Raw genomic sequence first — 21,272 nt, 5'->3', positions numbered from 1 at the left:
TTATTTCGTCATTTAAATATTTGTCGTATGTATTCAAGCGAAATAGTATAACGTATTCATTGTTCTTCGATAATTAGGAATTGAACGAAACAAATAAATAATAACATTTCTCGGCACAAATAATTTGTAGCATTATCTCTTTGAAACAGATATATTTTATATATTGCAATGTAAACTGTATAACGAACATCAAGGGAGCGACTGTTTTTTTTTATCGATATACGAAGTAAGGAAATTTCAGTCACAAAAACCAACAAAAGAGTAACAACATAGACCTACGTGTTCTAGGTAATTTACTTCTTTGATTTATGTAATACTAGCTTTTACCCGCGGGTCCGCCCATGTGATAAAGTTTTTCCGGGCTAAATGTTTCAATTATAAAAGTCACACTATATATTTTCCCGGAAGCCTGTTTTCTTCCCAGCGTCTCAAACTATCTGCATACCAATATTTCATATAAATCGGTTGGGAAGTTATTGAGTTTATCACGTTCCGTCAGGCAGAGAGGTGTGGCTGGGGTCTTTAATTTAAAATACTATTTTGAATATTTTTAGAGTAATAGTATAGATATACGCGTTTATTAACCGTTACTTTTAAACACGTAAGCATCTCTGATAAGCAATTAACATAATAATAACAACAAAAAGAAGGTGCCTGTTTTCGATGTCATAATGTATACTATTATATAAAGCTGAAGAGTTTGTTTGTTTGTTTGTTTGAACGCGCTAATCTCAGGAACTACCGGTCCAAACTGAAAAATTCTTTTTGCGTTGGATAGCCCTTTGTTCGTGGAGTGCTATAGGCTATATATCATCACGCTATACCCAATAGGAGCGGAGCAGTAATGCCTAATCTCAGGAACTACCGGTCCAAATTGAAAAAATCTTTTTGCGTTGGATAGCTTTTTGTTCGTGGAGTGCTATAGGCTATATATCATCACGCTATACCCAATAGGAGCAGAGCAGTAATGGCTAATCTCAGGAACTACCGGTTCGAACTAAAAAATTCATTTTGTATTGGATAGCCCTTTGTTCGTGAAGTGCTATAGGCTATATATCATCACACTATGACCAATAAGAGCAGAGCAGTAATGGCTAATCTCAGAAACTAGGAGTTTGAACTGAATAATTATTTTTGTGTTGGATAGCCCTTTGTTCCTGGAATGCTATAGGTTATATATATCATCACGCTATGCCCAATAGGAGCGGAGCAGTAATCGCTAATCTCAGGAACTACCGGTTCGAACTGAAAAAATATTTTTGTGTTGGATAGCCCTTTGTTCCTGGAGTGCTATATATGTATATATATCGTCACGCTATGACCAATAAGAGCGGAGCAGTAATGAGACATGATGCAAAAACGGGGACAATTTATTAGTTTTGAGAGCTTCTGTTGCGTGCGCTGCGTAAACGGTAAAAGTTATGCAACAATAATGTATGACGGGATTGTTCCTCTTAAAAAGTTCTACAAAAATATATCATAAAACAAAGTCCCCCGCTGCATCGGTCTGCCCGAACGTGTTAAACTCAAAAACTACCCAACGTATTAGGATAAAATTTGGTATGGAGATAGTTTGAGACCCTGGGAAGAACATAGGCTCCCGGGAAAGTATATAGCGTGACTTTTATAACGGAAAACTTTAGCCCGAAAAACTTTATAACGCGGGCGGAGCCGCGGGCAAAAGCTAGTATATCTTATAAAATTTGGCATGAAATGAAATTGGCGGTTATAATCTTTTGCCGTTTATGAGACGATAATAATATGTTAGCGTGTTTTCTGACTAAGTGGAAGCAAACTAATAATTTATGAAAATGTTGTTATAAAGAATTTTGTTTTATTTTATTATCCGCTTGTTTTTTTCTGCTCTGCGAAATTGTTTTTGGGTACTTCGTTTGTACCTAATCACGTGTACAACATACTCATTTATTGTAAAAAAAAATGCAGCTGGCGACTAGCAGCGCTGCCAGTGACACGTGAAAGTCCAGACGAGCTACGAACAAAATTTCAAATTGGTTTGATCGCAAACGAACTTGCTCCGCGAGTTTAAATTATAGTCAGTGCCAGAAAGCCTTATTATGTTTACCGAGGCATATTCTTACTAATACTTATTATAAATGCGCAAGTTTGAGAAAATATTGAAATATTAAGATGTTTGTTAGAAGTAAATGCAGAAACAGCTGAATGGATTTGAATAAAATGTACCACACAGATAGACCTTGTCCGAGATTAATATATACTTAGACTTCTTTTTATCACGGAAATTTGCTCATCTTTTCATATTTTGAAATTGTGAAAAAACGGCTTAAAGGAGTGATATCCATAGCTGTAAGTTAAAATCCGTCGATGTAGCCCGCCTCAATAAAGACAGTATACGCGGCATGCAAAAATGCACACTGCTCCTGCCCGCCCTAACTCGCCAAGTGGACGCGGTCCACCAACGTATACTTATATCTCAAAGAGTACCTTATAAAATCTGTGATAAAAACAATATTTCATCAACAAATACGCCTCTTTGCCCTGTTACATTAAAGGCTAAACTACAGAGGTCAAACATAATGTCTAACACTACCTACGTTAAGCTTTTTCAAAAGTTTTCAATGTAAATAAAGATAGACCAGAAACGTTACGATGGTCTCATCGTCTGTATGCATTATCTACGTTTATATTAATATGCCTTGTGTATGAATATTCCGCAAAGCGTAACGTTCGATGTTATACGAATTTACCTACAATATACACCTTCAACAAATTCACAATACATGTATAGTAATTTTAAATTGTATGTTTTAAGTTGTATATTAATTGTAAAAAATGTTCGCACACCACAAACGTATAAGAGATGAGTCGTTAAATTTTCCTAAAAATGATCATCTCCACAGTTCGACTGCTATATTTTCTTAGTTTGATACAAACATGATCATAATCGCAATATTATGTATACTTTATTGCGCTGTTACATATTTACAACCAAATGTGATTTAATGCAAGAAATATATTTAATTTTAAATACAAACCCCTGAGAAAAATAATAATAATTAATAATTCCCGATAATACTAATATTAGGTTTACGTAAGAAGTCCATACGCTTTTCAGTGTTTCTCTTTCTTTCCCTTACTTGTCTAAATCTTTCCCATTGAAAACGTCACAATAAAAACTAGAACATTCCATAACTCGTTCTATACATTTTTAGTCTGGCAAGAAAATTCGAGGTGCGCAGGAAAAAAAAGTTAAAATCGTTCTTTCGTGAAGTTGCGTCACCCACATGTTCTGTTTCTGGTGAAATAAAATAAGAAAATAAATTAAATAGCTGTCTTATTCACACAATAAAAATGTTGACCGCGACGCGGGTAATAGGCCGAAAGGCGTTGGAGTGTTCTGGATTATCATCAGACTTGTACACACAAAGGAATTTTTCGTCAATTCTTAAAAACGTAAGTATCCATTTTCACGTGAAAACGAATGAAAATCAATTGTCATATCAAGTAAATGTGTCAGTAATGTGGTTGTAATTATTTTTCACACCTTATGCGTGCAATTGCTGCCTTTATACGCGCCTAAATTTACCGGCACGCGTTGCACATGGACACATAAGAATTGTAGTGTTCTTGCTATTTAATCAATTCATACGCGTATTTTACAGACTGCAGCCCCTACAGTACCAATATATCAGCGACATGGCCTACAACACAGAAATAAGTAAGTTATGTTTCTAATTATTCTTACTTCACATTTCGTCATAACCTAACTTGTAGCATTGGTGACCTTTGCATGCAATTAAAGTTTTAGAATATACGAACTTGTATATATAATAATATCTTTTAATCGTAAGGGCTAGACTGCATGTTTCTTACTAAATTGTTTCCACTTAATGCTGTCTACTTTTAATAAGTTTTACATAATGGCCTAGATTACCCAAAATCATTATTGTATTGAACCTTAGTAGTTTTATCGCCATTAAAATACTAGATAGACATAAGTTGTGTGAAAAGAATGATTTTCAGAGACAAAAGGGATAACATAAGTTCTAGAGTTAGGGTAAAAGAACATGGGGCAACTAAATAAAATGAGAATATTTATACTGATGGCAATCTTACTTTTTTCAATAGTAAATAAGTATTATGTCCTTAGAAGTTTGTTCCCAATTTTTCTTAATTATATACAACTGCCTAGCTCTCTTTTTATTATATTAGAGTTTCAAATTACAATTCACATATTATTTGTTAAGTGTGACATTTGTATTAGGCATAAGATAAGTACTATATTGGCACGATTTGTTAGCCACTTGTGCTGATAGAGTCCTTTTATAATCATGTAGGGTATTGCATCATGTCCTTTATCTATAGACAATCAAATATTTGTTTCTTAGTTACCATGACAACTAAAACACATACTATCAGTTGTATGGATACTGTTCCTAATCCAATAAATATGACAATCTCAATAGACTGATAAATACTTCTGCATATAACTTATTTAAGTATTAAAATAAAAATTGAATGTTGTAGTTTGGACTTCGCATTCAGAATCAAACTTGCATATTATTATTTTACGTATAAGATGGGCTGTGATGCAATTTTAAATATTAAATTTTATATTTGCATATAGTACATACTAAATATTTGACCATATTACTGTACTAAATATACCAAAAGAATGGACTATGACATTTGAGCCACTCGGGGCAGAGGCAAGATGCCTTTCTACAATTGTTAATACAAACATTATGTATGAGAATGATATATCTGAGCATAGGTTTTATTCATAGGGTATGTCATTCCCATAAATTTTTTCTGTTTTAACATCAACCATTGTAGAAAGACATCTTGGCAACAACCTTTGAAGTAGATGAAATATCTGTTAATAAAGAAACAATAATTCTAGTTATATTTAAATTTTCTATGAAAATTCCTCATGTTTGCTCCACAATGTAGCATCGCCGATCAGTGTCCGCGTCAGTACGCGGTTCACTTTTGCAGCGGTGCGAGAGCGACTCGCGGCACCAGCTAGTCAGAGTACTCCTGCTCTCGGCTTTCCTAGAAACCGCGATACATTTCATCATACTTTTGTCAAAACAGAATTCGGTTTTCATATACAACATTTTCTTTTATCATCCCTGAAGAAGCGGAGGTGCAATAAATGGTTTACTCTTTATTAGCTTTATTCATGTCCATAGAAATCAAATCAATTCAAATTATGGAATATTTTATTCTGTTACTTATGCTAGATAAAAAGGCAGCACAATGACTAGAAAAACATAGATGCTAATATCCTGTTATAATAAGAAAAGAAAAATTGCCTGTCTTCAATTTTAAGACAACATGCCTGTATATACATTTATGTAGTAATTTTAAATGTGAATTTAATTTGCAATGATTAAATATGTAGCCTTGCATGTATTTGGTGTTGATGCATTTTTTTTTGTTTATTAATGATGCCCACTGCTGGGCACGGGCCTCCTCTACTATTGAGAGGGATAAGGCCTTAGTCCACCACGCTGGCCTAGTGCGGATTGGTAGACTTAACACATCTTCGACATTCATATAGAGAACTTCTCAGATGACGAACAAACAGACTATTCAGGTTTATATATTATTATAGATGTGCTGTGACAAATCTCCTCTATTTTGTTAATATAAAGGGTGAACAGTCTACTTATGAATAACTGCAAATTCAATACTGTCAGTAGTTAAATCTAATTTCGTAGCAAATAGAGAGCTGATACAACATTTTCGGGAAGGTTTTTAAGGCAATGTAACACATTATTCAAATGTTTATCTAGTTACACCTGAATATGATAATGTGGACTTGGGTGCGGGGTTCCATACCCTATAACTCTTCATCCAGGTCTGCATTATCATATTCAGGTATATCTAGAAACAAATTTTAATAATGTTTACCATTGCCAAACATCCTCAAAATTACTATCAGCTCTTAGACTTGAACCCTGAATATCAAACATGTTTAATGTTATGTCTGTGGATAGTAGAATAGTAATTTTTAGTAGACTGTCTGTTTGCCCGTAAAAATGCATCAGAGATTATAATAAAAAATCCAAGACACATAATAAAAAATTGTTAGTAACAATAACCATGAGTCGCCACTCATTTTGGAATTCCATTTAACAAACTATGTAAACAGTATAATTTATATCTAAAATATTTCCATTATTAAAACTATTTTCTAAAGAAGAATGAACTATGGATCTTGGATATTTTTACACACCAGTGCATGCAAGGCACTTTTGAGCAGTCACCGTACCAACCTATGTACACGTGACTTTTGCGTAAGTGCAACATTATTGTCACAAGCAGGTTTCAATGTATTGTATGTTGAAATTATAAATGGGACAACATTGTTTTGTTTTATACAATGTCTAGTTTTCTTATCGTAGTATTGGTATATTTCATCGCTATGGAAATGCTTGTATTTGTTCCATGATTAATAGTTAATTGGTTCAATTGATGGAAAGGGGAACATTTATTAGGAACACCTCCTGCATGATGTTCGAATGTTCAAAGTATTGTCGATAATAAAAACACAACATACTTTTCTTATAGAATTCCCTATTGTAAAAGGTCAAGTAGATTCGAGAATGAGACATTAAAAAGAAAGAGTGGGGCCAATATGTTTGTCTCTTTCGCACGGACAGCCTGCAAACTCGTATCTGTTACCTGTTTGACATTCACCCTTTTCATGTGTATTATTTAAACATATCTATTTGCAAGAATCATTGTAAGGATTACATGGTTTCAGTTTTTACGGCATGCTAATTTATTGGTATATAGGTACAGACGCCTATATTTTATAGTTTTATATTTAACTAACTTATGCTCGCGGCTCCGCTTGCGTGACCTTTTATTTCTGAAATTAAAATAGAATTATATTATTGCAATAATTTCGATTTACTTTTTGTTTGGCCTATTATATCCCAATTTATATAGAAAATGTATTTTTTTTTATTTCAGTTATTGTTTTATATCCTGAACTTTTCGTAAAACACTTAATTATACGGAATTTGGATTATGCTCTTTATGACTATAGCCTAATCTTCTGTAACACGGGCTTAATATTTCGGCGTGCCGTCGTCGCACTAGTCGTACGTCTAGTAACATCCTTGTCTCTCCTGAATTCCTTACTATTTCGGGACGTATTCAATAGTTTGCAATGGTTGCAGATCCGAAGGCGTGCGCGGTGCAGTCATCGGTATCGATCTTGGTACCACCAACTCTTGCGTTGCCGTCATGGAAGGCAAAACGCCTAAGGTAAAGCATTTTAGTCATTGAACTCCACAAATTACGGTACAAATTCGAAACTTAATTTACGTTCATATTGCGTCACGGCTGGTGAAATATTAGGCAACGATGGCGAGTTTTTACATAGATATGACAGATTTGTGATTGATTCGATATCTACAAAGTAAAATGTTAAATGCACCTGGCTTTAAGTTTTGAGATCACGACGTCGGACGGTGGCATGACTGGCAGCCTTGTGTTTACACAGTGAAGTTCTCGTTAACAATCAATGTCATATCTAAATACTATAAGTATAAAAATGTGTGCTTTGTGATTACAATAGATATGTTTTACCTCGACTCATGGCGATAAGCGATCGTATGAAGGCCTTGTTGGACACAATACAACCATGACGCCTTATATGGCAATGAAACATTTATCTGAAACTGCCAGATCCACCGCTATTCACTGCACATACTGGATACAGACATTCATAGACATTGTAGCTAGATCTTCTAGATTGCTTTCCTTAAACCTATGCCCTATAATAACAATAAATATTTTGTATACATAATTCTGCTTTTTATTCAGTAACATAATAGCCCATATACAGGTAATTCAGAAAGATAGCAACTGTTATATTCTAAAATTGTATTTATTTTTAGTGACACAAACTCAACAAGTACTGATGATCGGATTTATTTAGTTAGGAAATAAAAAGTATATATTAATGGAAATTATAATCAGTATTGTGGTTTTATTGTTTAGGTGGTTGAAAACAGCGAAGGATCTCGCACGACGCCCTCGCACGTGGCGTTCTCTAAGGAGGGCGAGCGGCTGGTCGGCATGCCGGCCAAGCGGCAGGCCGTCACCAACAGCGGCAACACGTTCTACGCGACCAAGCGGCTCATAGGCCGCAGGTTCGACGACCCGGAGGTGCAGAAGGACATGAAGAATCTCTCGTACAAAGTGGTCAGGGCTTCGAATGGTGACGCCTGGGTGCAAGGTATGATACTGCGGAAAATCTTCAATATTTTGCTTCCTAATATATTTCTTTTTAATGTAGCATCGCCGATCAGTGTCCGCGTCAGTACGCGGTTCACTTTTGCAGCGGTGCGAGAGCGACTCGCGGCACCAGCTAGTCAGAGTACTCCTGCTCTTGGCTTTCCTAGAAACCGCGATACATTTCATTATACATTTTGTGAATTGCTATTTCCTGTTACCTATAACTTCAGTTGAAGTGCCATGTTATGAACATGGTGTGGTTGCAGGCAGCGACGGCAAGGTGTACTCGCCGAGTCAGATCGGCGCGTTCGTGCTGATGAAGATGAAGGAGACAGCGGAGGCGTACCTGAACACGTCGGTGAAGAACGCCGTCATCACCGTGCCCGCCTACTTCAACGACTCGCAGCGACAGGCCACCAAGGACGCCGGTACCTACCGCTATTATTGCTACATTTGCATTCTACACATACTAAATTGAAACAGTAAATAATACTAACATTAAAGCCATATTTAAAAGTTTCCTTGGATAAATAATATAAAGTTGTATTTTTAACATTATTTAATGTTACCAAATCAGAAAATTTCACTTTCCAATATATTATAATTTGGCTATGTATACCTCATAATTGTTGCAGTTTTATTTAAACTGCAATTAAGAAGTATGATAAAATTCATTACAAGCACTATGTATTATATAATTTACAGTCAATATTCCTACTATAATTTATGCAATTATTACATTCGTAACAGGTCAGATTTCGGGTCTCAACGTGTTGCGTGTGATCAACGAACCGACCGCGGCGGCGCTCGCTTACGGCATGGACAAGACTGACGACAAAATGTAAGTTATAGTCCCTGAATAAAACAATTACAAACTGTATCAAGTACTACCGCATGGACATGCAGCAGGTGTATACTGTGTGTTATGATTGTTTATTATCTGCGTACAGTATTGCGGTATACGACTTGGGAGGCGGCACCTTCGACATATCGGTTCTGGAGATCCAGAAAGGCGTGTTCGAGGTGAAGTCTACTAACGGCGACACGCTGCTCGGTGGGGAGGACTTCGACAACGTCATCGTCAACTTCCTCGTCGACGAGTTCAAGAGAGACGTACGTGTTTTTGTTATTTAGTAAATGTTTCAGTAATGAGTATGAATTATGTTATTTCTACATAATATTTCTATAAGAATACAGATAGATATTCGCCTTATTAGGTGTAGTTGATTGTAGCATCGCCGATCAGTGCCCGCGTCAGTACGCGGTTCACTTTTGCAGCGGTGCGAGAGCGACTCGCGGCACCAGCTAGTCGGGGCTCACCTGCCCTAGGCTTTCCTAGAAACCGCGATACATTTTATTATATTATGACTAAACATCCCTTAGTCTATAATGGTGCGGTGGTTTTTAGTATTGTTGAAATGTTGTAAAGGTTATTTTTAGTTTCAATATATTTTCATTTGTTATACAGCAAGGCCTTGACATCCGCAAAGACGCGATGGCCATGCAGCGATTAAAGGAAGCCGCTGAAAAGGCCAAGATCGAACTTTCTGGATCACTACAGACAGACATTAACTTGCCATACCTCACTATGGATGCATCTGGACCCAAACACATGAACCTTAAGGTAGTAGATTAATTTATTTCTTGGGATATACTCTACTATTATTCTTAATGCAGGATTAAAAATTCTTAAGGAGCCAATTCAAATTATTTAGGGAATACTTTTATAATGATTTCTTACAAGCACTAGCATGGATCATGTGCAAACACGTGTTTGTACGCGGCATGCCGGTGCTATAGAAACTACGGGCTAAAACCCCCCGTCACTACTTTCATACAGTGACGGGTCAACAGATCCTGTGACATACGCCGTGCCAACTAAGCATGATTCTTTAGGGTAACATTTGATGCTGACTGATGATTCATTGGTAATAGCGACTTTTCGTGCAGTATGAATATCAAAAGTGATTCGGTTGTCAGATGACGCGGTCGAAGCTGGAGTCGCTGGTAGGTGACCTGATCAAACGCACGGTGGCGCCCTGCCAACGCGCCCTGCAGGACGCGGAGACGCAGCGCTCTGACATCGGTGAGGTGCTGCTCGTCGGTGGCATGACGCGTATGCCTAAGGTAAGCTAAACACGAGGAAAAAATAAACGCGTATGACAGTGTCGTAACAGCTATAGAGGCCCTCTCTGCTCCATTTAGGATTTGCATAAAACAATGTTTAATTATGCGAATGTAAGAATAACACCCTCGCACCTTCAGCACAAGCCGATGTCAGGCGCACATGTCTGCCTAGGCGGTCCTTGGGACAGGTGCCACATAATCATACTGTGGGCATATTCCCCGGTCGGCGTCCTCTGCGCGTCCGGGTTATAATCCACAGACATGCTTTTTAAAATTATCATGAATGGAAACATTAAACTTATGATTATATATGTTAGTGTTGAGTTAGTTAATAGTAAAGTTGAACAATTTTGTTAGGTGCAACAAACAGTGCAAGAGATCTTCGGTCGTGCGCCGTCCCGCGCGGTGAACCCCGACGAGGCGGTGGCGGTGGGCGCGGCGGTACAGGGCGGCGTGCTTGCCGGCGACGTGACCGACATCCTGCTGCTCGACGTGACGCCGCTCTCGCTCGGTATCGAAACGCTCGGCGGCGTCTTCACCAAGCTCATCACCAGGAACACTACCATACCCACCAAGAAGAGCCAGGTCTTCTCCACAGGTCACTTGCCACATTCTGCTTCTATTATATAAATGGTGGTTAATAATGCAACATTTATATTTATATATAAGATTTAAGAATGTTTGTTAAAAGTTTTGTGTTCTGTACACAGCGGCTGACGGACAGACACAAGTTGAAATCAAAGTACACCAGGGTGAGCGAGAGATGGCTTCCGACAACAAGCTGCTGGGACAATTCTCACTAGTGGGCATCCCTCCGGCGCCGCGCGGTGTGCCGCAGATTGAGGTCACCTTCGACATCGACGCCAACGGCATCGTGCACGTGTCCGCCAGGGACAAAGGCACCGGCAAGGAACAACAGAGTGAGTACTCGTTGTCAACGTGAATATTAGGTACCGCATCCAATCTAAGCCGCTGTCGTCTCGGTGACACGGTTGGCAAAGCTGGGTGCTACAGTAAACAGCTGTCCCGCGCGACCCGCCGCGTTACTCGCGCGGGGGGACGATCGGAACTGCAACAACCCACGATGCAATTAAATATAAATTAAAATAACCTACATACTTAACGTACATACATGTGCCTAGTCTAGAACATGACACGTCAGAATATGCCATTGCGGCGTGTTTGTCACTAAATGTTCATGTTCACCCAACACTAATTAAACATGTGTGTTTGTAGTCGTGATCCAGTCGTCAGGCGGTTTGTCCAAGGACGAGATCGAGAACATGGTGAAGGCGGCAGAACAGTTTGCGGCAACCGACAAGCAGAGGCGCGAGCGCGTCGAGGTCGCCAACCAGGCCGAGGGCGTGCTGCACGATACCGAGACCAAGATGGACGAGTACAAGAGCCAGCTGCCGCAAGACGAGGTGCGTACAGCATTCAAATTGCATAATAATATACAACTTTGTATCTCGTAATCACAATCTCGTAATAATTGTGTTGAGTAAAACGATTGCGTTCTATCGAAGAGGCCAGCCTGCGTGGATGCGAGAGCGTCGTGCCCCACGCGCAGGGAGACCATCGTGATCGCTACTTTATTATTGTTAACCTTCCAATCAATCCATGCTCAGCTGTTCCTTTGCTACTATAATAATAGGAACTTAGCATAACAAGTGCTTTTGCCAAAATGGTGTATATTTTGGAAACTATTGACATAAACCTAATAAAGTTAGTGAAGCAGGATGCGCTTCATGTAAATTTACTTTTAATTCGTTGAATCATGGCATAATTGGTTTGGTGCAGTGCGACAAGTTGCGCGAGGAGATCGCGAAGCTGCGCGAGTTGCTCGCGCGCAAGGACAGCGCCGACCCCGAGGAGATCCGGACCGCCACCCAGCAACTGCAACAGGCCAGTCTGAAGCTCTTCGAGCAGGCCTACAAGAAGGTAGGTTGAATGCGGAAAATATATAACTGACAAAGGTTTTCACACAATAGTTACAACTCCACAGACATCCATCAGACATCTACATCTCTGGAGAACACAATGAATGACTTACCACTATTGATACTAACACCGAAATTATTTAGAATTGATTATGACAAGAATGTTATAGCTTGCACACATTTGAGCCATTGTACGACGCCTATCCTTGCAGTGGTCAAGCAGCTGTGCTATACCAAGGGAGACTAGTTATCATCCGACGCGGATGAATCTTGACGCGCCGGACGATTATAGATTCCGACATAATTTTTCACTAACCACCCTTAACCTTGGACTAAACTGTAATTTTGTGACATGTTATATCTGATTAATGACCCTATTTATCTAGAAGTGGTTATTATGTTAACAAATCCAAAAGCCGCTCAATAATAGTAATATTATAATATTAACTATAATTTTGTACCAGATGGCGGCGGAGCGCGAAGGCGGCCAGCAACAACAAGAGCAGCAGTCAACGGAACAGGGCGAGAAGAAGGAAGAGAAGAACTAAAGAGTGCACCGCATCATCATCGCCGCACAGTACGGCGGAAGCCATGCCGCCGCGGCTGGGAACACATACCGAGTCGCCATCTGTATTCAAACAACATCTCCATTCTTATCACATAAGCCAGAAACATTTCCAATCATCACAAATCAAACAGAGAATTGCACCATCCCGCTTAGTCAAATAATTCTGTACAGATTTTATTGGTCCCTTTCTTGTCTGAACCAAACATCATACAGTTTAATGACAGTAGGTGCACACAATTTGTTTTGACACTTTTATTAATTTTATGTATTCTCTTGTATTGATTCGAGCCCCGGCGATGTGTATATTCCACGTTTATTCGTAACAAAGAGAGCGTTCGCGCGCGTCCTTGCCTGTTTTACAGATCGGAGACGCGCGCTAGTCGCTAGTTGTTGTTTAGTTGGTATTGGCTGTTACCGAGGCGGCGCCGTGCGTCCGTCCGACACCTGTGTGAGTGTGATGTTCCCTGTCTGCACTTTCAATATTTGTTATTTATAATACTTTACTGGTATTACCTATCGGCCTGCATAGTAGTCCTACTTTTGCAATATTACACCAAAAATTCAAATAAGGCAAGCATATTATGTATTGAACAAAGATTTGTCACAAGTAAATTGGTGAAAGTAGTATTGGGTACAGACGCTGTATGCAGACGACACGTTCATACGTAACACTACCGGTGTGTTTTGGACTTGTTCGTGAGTACTGTATATGGCTGGTAATTAGATTAAATTCAAATATGTACAATATATTAAATTATCAATGTAGAATGAACATCTTTAAAATTTTGATTTATATCAACGAGTTAGCTTTACAGTGCATTTAGGCAACAACACGGTGCTAAAGATGTCTGTCCATCGAGGTAAAAGCATAGTCTGTAAATATCAAACCAATAGTATTCCATTGAAACAAATATCGAGTATTTTATGCAGTCGTCTTGGTCAAGATTCCTCGCCTGCTCCGCCCCACTCTAGTGGACAGACATCTTAATACGCGCCACTAGGAAAGAATGACGTAATGTTTGATTTTCAAATAAGTTGTAAAATAATTGTTATAAATGATAGTGATCTATCATCAATATAAATTCTCACAGGAATGTGAGGTTGAGGAAGTGTGCGTCGCTTCTGCGGTGCCATCGTTAGTTGCTATCGTGATGTGGTTAGCAAGTAGTTATTCCGCCGAGTTTTGCAGCGTGCCTCGGCTCCGTCTTCAGTGTAGTGAAATTGTTTTTATAATATAATATTGTGTCTGTGTGTGTATGTATGTATGTGACTGAGCGTGCGTGAGTGTTGTGTAAACGTGGGCGCGGGCGTCGCCGCGGCTTATTGTATGTATGTTTGTTAGAATAGTGAATATATTATTTCCAAATTTATTCAAGTTTTATTTAAAACAAACCCGTTTTATACACCGATATCCTTTCAGTGACGCTAAAAGTTTTATCTCACCCGGTGCCTTGAATGGACTGCTGAATACGCACATCAAACAGTTTGGCGGCAAACGCCAGCCGTGTTAATCAGATCACACATGAGCGCTACATTCTTACACAATACACATAACGGTATGTGTTGTACTTTGTGACGGGACTTATATTTATTATGATTGTTTGTGGTAATACATGGTACGACGTTTTGAGGTGGCATAAAGCAGCAATGCAGTAAGACTCGGTTTGAGCCTGGCAGCGTATTTAAACACTGTATTTATACATCGCTGGTGGTAGGATGTATTTAATATCAGCCTGCATAACTACCACCGTACACAAGGCGTTAGAACGCGCCATAGTGATTCAATGCAAGTGTGTGCATATCTGATTCCAACAGGCGTATTCAATGCTCTATAGGATTAATGTGTTTAAAAACGTTTTTTAACTAATATAATTCTATTTAATTTTAATCCATTTGCAAGATTTGACCCAAACAATAATTTCCTAAAATCGTAATCCACGACTATGAAACCCCAAAATGTCAACATTTTAGACCGATTGGACCAACAAAGATTTTGGGCACCAGCTTGGATCCGCATCTTGATTTTTTTTATTGCCATAAATTAACCCTTGTGGGTGCCTAAAACAATTGTTTGAGCACCACCAAACTATCCATAACTTTATGACTTTAAAATTCCTATGGCGGCCATCGTGCTTTCCATTTTTTCCTAGGGTATTGGTTGATATTAGTTAAGACACGACCCCACTAATTCTTACCGTTTAGCCGAGCAATAGTACACCATCTCCTTGAAGAGTTGAACGCAAATGTCAGTTTGTTCATATTTTCCAGCAAATCCTTTAAGTTGATACCAATGATAAAAGAAGTATAGAGGATGGGTAATATGGTCACGTGACATGCGGCACATTTCATGAACAAAATGGTGCCGACTCCGCCCCTTACAATAGTGATATGCTAGTACCGAAAATTTTGTATCGACATCGAAGAATTAAGAGAGACAAACAAGCCCCAAAAAGATCAAATACGAAAGGGGTTAGGAACTACCATAATATAAATATAACAAATCATAATGTAAACAAACAAACTGAAACTGATTTATAAGTAACAATTGTTAAACAAAGCAGTACCTGTTGTGACAAACATCCAGTTGTGTTTGATCTATATTTGTATGTTGCACTATTCCTTGCTAAAAATTTAAGTTACAGATTAAGATATTTATTTAATACATGATAAATGGAATAAGATAGCGTAGCCAGCAATTATTTGGTTGGTTTTATTTTATTTTATTATTATGCTCTTTGATCGAGAAACATAACTATGGTTCAGCAAACTAAAATCAATGACCGTAAAAATGGTGGTTAAGATAATCAATTATAATAATTATTTGCAATAACAACAATATGATTATGTATCTATTTCCGTGCATGCAAGGTTGCTCGAAACATAAGACCGCCAATTGTAAAAATATATCTTACATTTCATCTTTATGTTGTTTCTTTTATGTTTATCTATTCTTTTATGTAACAATTCTAATTTTATTCATAGCAATATATTAAAGTAATATTACTACTTATTAGGTGAAGTATAATAATCATTACTATTTTACTTATCGCGAATATTGTTGGAAAACAGTTATCTTTACTCGCGTTAAGGTGGTAGCTCAAGGTCCATTTTCATACATTTTGTTTCGGCTTTAATCTGGGTAACTAAACAAGTATTGGCAAGTAAAGAATTTAAATTCACGTCTAGTTAGTGATTAGTTCTCGCAGTTGAAAGAAAAATGTAAAAATAATTAATAATCATGGATATTTCGGCCTTTAAAATTTAATATGACGAAATTTAAACGTGTGGTTTATGCATATCTTCTCAAAATGTAAAGAAATATGTATTTGGTGTAGGATTCCAATCACGTCGCTCAATATTCTCAATTCATTTTGCCTTGGTTTTTAAATTTTTTGGTTATCTTAAAAAATATTCTAATTTCACTTAGTTTGTCCTTCTGAATAATACAATATTGATGTGTGCTCTAACATTCTTTCAAAGACAAAAACCGTAACTGATAAACGGGCGTCTGTTAAAATATCGATATCAATAATTTCTAAACAAATCCACCCACCCATCCCTAAGCTCGTGTGTAAACAAACATAATGATTTTAATGTGTATAAATCACGCCTAAAAGGGTCCAAAGCTTAACAAACCAGATCCACATATCATTTTAATTGATAAAAACACATCCAAAAAAGTAATTATACAAAGATATTTGCTAATTTTCGGTAAAAACAGTTACTAACCTATGAAAATATATTTCGGGGTCTTTCTTGCGTGAATTCGATTTGCATCCTTTCACACAACACTGAGTCATTTTCGAAACTTAACAAATACACTAATAAACACACTGAACAATTGAGAATATGATTATATTACTTTAAATTCAATATTTATGAAGATTTGTTTACATCGTCTGACACTACATGTACTTGCCGACTGGCCAGCATAAAATGGCGTTTCTGCCGCAAGGCGGTCCCAGTGTGTTGAAGTAAACGAAATAGTGCCATATGCGAAGAAAGCAATTATTTTTGTCTTTTTTGTTGCGTTCCAAATAAGCTTTGAGTAAAAGAGATAGACATATATATTGACAATTCTGCGTCGATTTCCCTAACATAAATATAACTTATTCATATAGCTAACTTTTGAGGCCTGTCCTCTTTATATTTAGTCATTGGTTGATACCCATATAGGAGTTCGGAAAAATAAGTAATCCGCCATTTTGGGCCGCCCGCAGTTATGTATTTACCACCACTTGGACCATGCATTATCATCTAAACTAATCGTGTATGCAAATTTTCATCTCAACTAGTTGAGGATAACTGTTTTAAAATTGAGTTGCAACATTCGGCCCGAACATGTATGCATGCATACCTAACATACAAACATTGCACGTTAAATAAAAGCTTGTACAAACGGCCATAACCGCGGTCGGAAAATTTGAATAGGTCTATAGGATCATTGTCTTTTCCATGTTTAAGCGCAAAGTCGCGAGCAATGCATAGTTCGAACTAAAGGTTACAATTATTTAATACGGCGAGTTTGTACTTACTTCATATTTTTTCTCATGACAAGACTCGAGTTGCGAGTAGCTACTATTGGCTTAAAAACTTTGTATTTTAAAGGAACAAAAATATAAAAATATCGTTCACTTATATATGTAATTATTTTGAAACCACACGTTAGCAAAACAAGGAAATTTAATTAAAATTATAAACAAGATATCCTATGAGGGCACGTCAGTGAATAGTGGCTTTCCGTGCGGATCGTCCTGCTTGTCGTTGACACCGCAGTCAAAGAGCGTCGCGATGCCATATGCTAGGATCATCAAGAACAGGAACACCACCATCAACCCCGACAGGATGCGCGTGTTGAAGTAAGGGCCGCAGTTGACGGTCGCGCCAAAACACATACTAGTATCGTTGCCGCCGGCGTTGTCGCTGCCGTTACGGCTGATCGGCGGGTAGCGGAACGGCTGGAGCTGTAAGCGAGAGTATAAGAAACTTCTATGTACTCATGTTTGAGATACAGAGCACCCAACAGGTAATTCGTTTGGCCGTGTAACCTGGTACTGCGAGATAGTGACGGAGCTGCCGTCGCGCTGGTTGAGCACGGTGAGCGGCTCGCCGCACACGTACGACCAGTCCCACGGCGCGCCCGCCGCCACCTCCGTGCGCCCCACCTCCTCGCCGCCCTCCACCAGCGCCACGCTCTCTGCATCACACAACGCACAACACTACTTAGCGTAAGCCTACAATCGCATTGGAATATATCAAATGTGGTTTAAAATATAACTGAGTAGGTAGAAATTGTTTGATATACCATTGCTACAGGATACAATTTAACTCGAGCACAATTTTAACGGTCACTGAATTGGCTTTTCAACATATCAGCTGCTTATCGCCCATTAACTTAGATATAGGTAATATTTATAGTTTCTCAGCTATGAACTATGTAAGGAAACTAGGGAAATTTATAAAGCTGCCATATTCTAAACTTATCCCGAAGTACGTAGTCTCTGGAATCAAACTGGCAGACTTGATATTAATGTTGTTACCCAGAAGCCATCCTTCGGCTTTCTCCAAGTTAAAGTTAAATTGCAGTTCAAAATCCGTATAATCCATTTTAGTGGACAGTTTCGATGGAGTCCACGACTCCTCGGCGATCATCGGCATCTGGTTTAAGTTCGCGCGGCGAGTAGGTGTAGTGGCGAACACTCCTGTAACAAAGATCAAAACTTTGTTTGCTTAGGTTTGTACGATTCCACTATTATCATTGTTGTGGTTAGCATTATTATAAATATTAACGTACCGGAGAATCTAAAGAGTGCACCTTCCGAAGCAACCATGACTTCGTCGTCCCGCGGCAGTGGGCTCGGCCTGATCGGCACAAACCGCGGCCTTTCTACTACCACTGGGTTTATCTTCCCTGTATAAAACGCAACAATAGGACCTGGCTTCAGTTGCCTCACTGTGAAGTACACTTCCCGAATAAAAGCATCGTGACGTCGCAACGCCTGCGCACGAGTTTCGTTCATACCATCTTTGAAATATATATAAAGATACTTAAATCTTTCCGTGAGATGCAACTTCGTGCCTGGACTCAAATAGAACAAGTTCAGCTGCTGCGGCTGAAGAACTTGCTTTAACGTGTCGTAAGGGCTAATTACGGATGGAAAATATTTAACTTTCTTGTCTAGTAAACCTCGGCGAAGATAGTAATATGGCGTGCCCAACTTATCTTTGACGGATAAATCCTCGAAACAAAATGTGTCTTCTACAAATATGACGACGGCCTCGCTGCGCTTTATCGCATCATGAATGATGTTCACAAATGCACCGGAGCTAATTTTGTTAAATGGATTGGGATTTACTGTAAGGTGTTTCATTACTTCTTCATAGTCCAGTAGAAAAGTGGGCACGATATCGTTTTCTCCAGCTATAGTTTGAAAGAATAGCAAGAATATTACTTTATTATATAGCTGCATGTTTTACTTAAAATATGCCTAATTTTTTATTAAATTTTATTTTCTTCAAATGTATTTTTCGTTGAATAATGACATTCACATTATTTTTAAAATAAAATTGAAAAGTTGGTATTGTACTCAGAACAAGAACAAGCATTGTACATTCTCTTTGCATTGTACTTATCATACTTGTCATTGTTCTGAGACTTATCATACAGTAAGTACTTGAGGATATTACAACATAGTAATAGCAATGCCGGTTTAGCCTCCCGGTGTCGTAGCGTGTGGCGGTATCTCAGTCCCCTCAATTAGGTCCCGCAATGCGGTACCGTGCAGGGACGGTTCCAAGCAGCTATCTTATTGCAACAAGATATCCCGGGGCGTTCCGTATGCGCCGAAGGTCACCGCGGGTTTTGGTTGGTATGCCGGTGTGGGGTATACAGAGCTTAGGGATTGGGTCCAATGGTCGCTCGGATAATACTCTACTCCCGAGTATCGACATTGGGTCGTATGGCCGGTGAAACCAATATAAACGTTCTATTTACTCCCCCGAGTGATAGTAGCGATAACGTGTTTTTTGCCCGCAAAAAAAAGCAGCGGCGGATTGGTGAAATAAATTCAATGACCCACTTGCCATAAAAATGTTAAAAGGATCATTCAAAACAATAGGTTTCTATTTTCTGTCCAATATTGCTTCGCAATGTGTATAGTGTACAGGCTGTTAAAAAAAATTCAAAGCCATGGATACATGTCCTTCGGAAACATAATTTAAAAAAATATAAAAAAATTTGATGTTGCCTGTAAAAATCAGGAATGTTCAGTGTTGTTAAAAAAAGGATGGTGGCCAAGTACCCGATACGTCGGCGTACCCAAAAGGCCCCCATTTCTCTAAAAAAGTTGTTTTTTATTGAACGATGTCAAAGGTGATTTCCGTACATAATATGTTGTATTCTAAAATGTAAGAATGACCTCAAATTCTGCTAAAACAGAAATAATAAAGTGATCTTTTCGAAATAGCCTAAATAACGACAGGTCACCATTCGTAATAGCGTAAATGGCGATTAGTTTAGTTTATTGGTCTCTGCTGATTGCCATTCGCAATCTTTTGTCGCCCCGACACCCTTCGAGGTATCTAAATAGTGAAAAATCACCTAATCTAAAAACCCTGAAAATTATTGATTACACGAATGTTAGACCCCAGTTACTAAGGCTGCAGTCTTTGAAACGTCTGGAGAAAATTTTATATTGAAAACCGCGTTAAAAGTCGAAAAATCATTTTATTTCACCATCGAAAAGTTTTGTCTATGTAAATTACTTTGATCATTATACATTAATGTTGCTATAAAATAAATTGAATACTAGCTAAATACTATTCGGGAAAAACAATCAAATATTTATTATTTTTACTACACGACACATAAAGATACTTATTTTCAAAAACATAATCATAATTAAGTAAAGAAATATTTGTCGTTTATAATTAATTATATGTTACTTTAAGGCAAAATTCACAAGATCTCTCGATATTTTTGGTAATATTTGCAAAATATTTGGCAACATTTCGTATCATAGACAAGGCGTCAAAGTAATCATATGATCATTTTTCACATGACCGATGGTTAGTCGTCATCGCCCATTTTTCTTTTTATGACAGTTTATGGACTAAAATTTAACTTTTAGTCCTCGTACGTCCAGTTAGTGTTATCTTAAAAATGGCTTTTTGCCGTATAGTGTTCCCTTTGCTAGTTTTAAGTGTTGTAAGCGCCACAACAGTGCCCGTCTACCTATGGGGAAATCCTCTGGAGAGTTCATCTAAATCGAATCCCCTAGCTGTGACTACAGCGCAGGAATTCAGAGGTATTTTGAAAAATGAACTGGTAGATGATCCTTTCCTCCTGGTATTTATCGAAGAGTCGCTGTCCCCCGAAGATTTTTCACGCAAAAATGAGA

The 21,272-nt window shown here is 38.2% G+C and overlaps 3 protein-coding genes across 3 annotated transcripts in view; 2 read left to right on the top strand and 1 right to left on the bottom strand.

Annotated features, from left to right (window-relative positions):
* Nucleotides 1–3,179: 3,179 nt before the first annotated feature.
* Nucleotides 3,180–14,243, top strand: LOC115449305 (heat shock 70 kDa protein cognate 5). The gene is made up of 14 exons (XM_037443199.1): nt 3,180–3,432; nt 3,642–3,697; nt 7,176–7,263; nt 8,002–8,239; nt 8,505–8,666; nt 8,989–9,079; nt 9,189–9,351; nt 9,707–9,862; nt 10,219–10,365; nt 10,723–10,963; nt 11,076–11,285; nt 11,602–11,789; nt 12,166–12,306; nt 12,770–14,243. Exons 1-14 carry the CDS (start codon nt 3,331–3,333, stop codon nt 12,851–12,853), a joined length of 2,067 nt encoding a protein of 688 aa, XP_037299096.1. The 5' UTR covers nt 3,180–3,330; the 3' UTR covers nt 12,854–14,243.
* Nucleotides 14,244–17,538: 3,295 nt separating this feature from the next.
* Nucleotides 17,539–20,226, bottom strand: LOC115449314. The gene is made up of 4 exons (XM_030177086.2): nt 18,668–20,226; nt 18,414–18,575; nt 17,922–18,070; nt 17,539–17,837 (listed from the first exon to the last, which is right to left on the bottom strand). The coding sequence occupies exons 1-4, from the start codon at nt 19,341–19,343 to the stop codon at nt 17,583–17,585; spliced, it is 1,242 nt and encodes a 413-aa protein (XP_030032946.1). The 5' UTR covers nt 19,344–20,226; the 3' UTR covers nt 17,539–17,582.
* A 693-nt stretch (nt 20,227–20,919) lies between these two features.
* The window catches only part of LOC115449315 (V-type proton ATPase subunit S1), a 5,200-nt gene continuing 4,847 nt past the window's right edge, over nt 20,920–21,272 (top strand). Inside the window, 1 exon segment of the mRNA XM_037443077.1 lies at nt 20,920–21,272. Within this exon segment, the coding sequence (XP_037298974.1) occupies nt 21,035–21,272 (238 nt within the window). The 5' untranslated portion in view covers nt 20,920–21,034.

The sequence above is a fragment of the Manduca sexta genome, chromosome 26 (assembly GCF_014839805.1).
Source record: "Manduca sexta isolate Smith_Timp_Sample1 chromosome 26, JHU_Msex_v1.0, whole genome shotgun sequence".
NCBI lineage: Eukaryota > Metazoa > Arthropoda > Insecta > Lepidoptera > Sphingidae > Manduca > Manduca sexta.
The sequence above is the reverse complement of the archived record's forward strand: the minus strand, read 5'-3'. Positions and strand labels throughout refer to the sequence as shown.

Excerpts from the sequence above, each read along its gene's own strand:
- LOC115449314 (XM_030177086.2), bottom strand. The coding sequence starts at position 19,343 with ATGCAGCTATATAATAAAGTAATATTCTTGCTATTCTTTCAAACTATA. Across the intron at positions 18,071-18,413 it reads AGCCGAAGGATGGCTTCTGG|AGAGCGTGGCGCTGGTGGAG; the intron begins GTAACAACATTA and ends TGTGTGATGCAG. Across the intron at positions 17,838-17,921 it reads TCACTATCTCGCAGTACCAG|CTCCAGCCGTTCCGCTACCC; the intron begins GTTACACGGCCA and ends TCTCGCTTACAG.
- LOC115449305 (XM_037443199.1), top strand. The coding sequence starts at position 3,331 with ATGTTGACCGCGACGCGGGTAATAGGCCGAAAGGCGTTGGAGTGTTCT. Across the intron at positions 3,698-7,175 it reads GGCCTACAACACAGAAATAA|ATCCGAAGGCGTGCGCGGTG; the intron begins GTAAGTTATGTT and ends CAATGGTTGCAG. Across the intron at positions 9,352-9,706 it reads TCGACGAGTTCAAGAGAGAC|CAAGGCCTTGACATCCGCAA; the intron begins GTACGTGTTTTT and ends TTTGTTATACAG.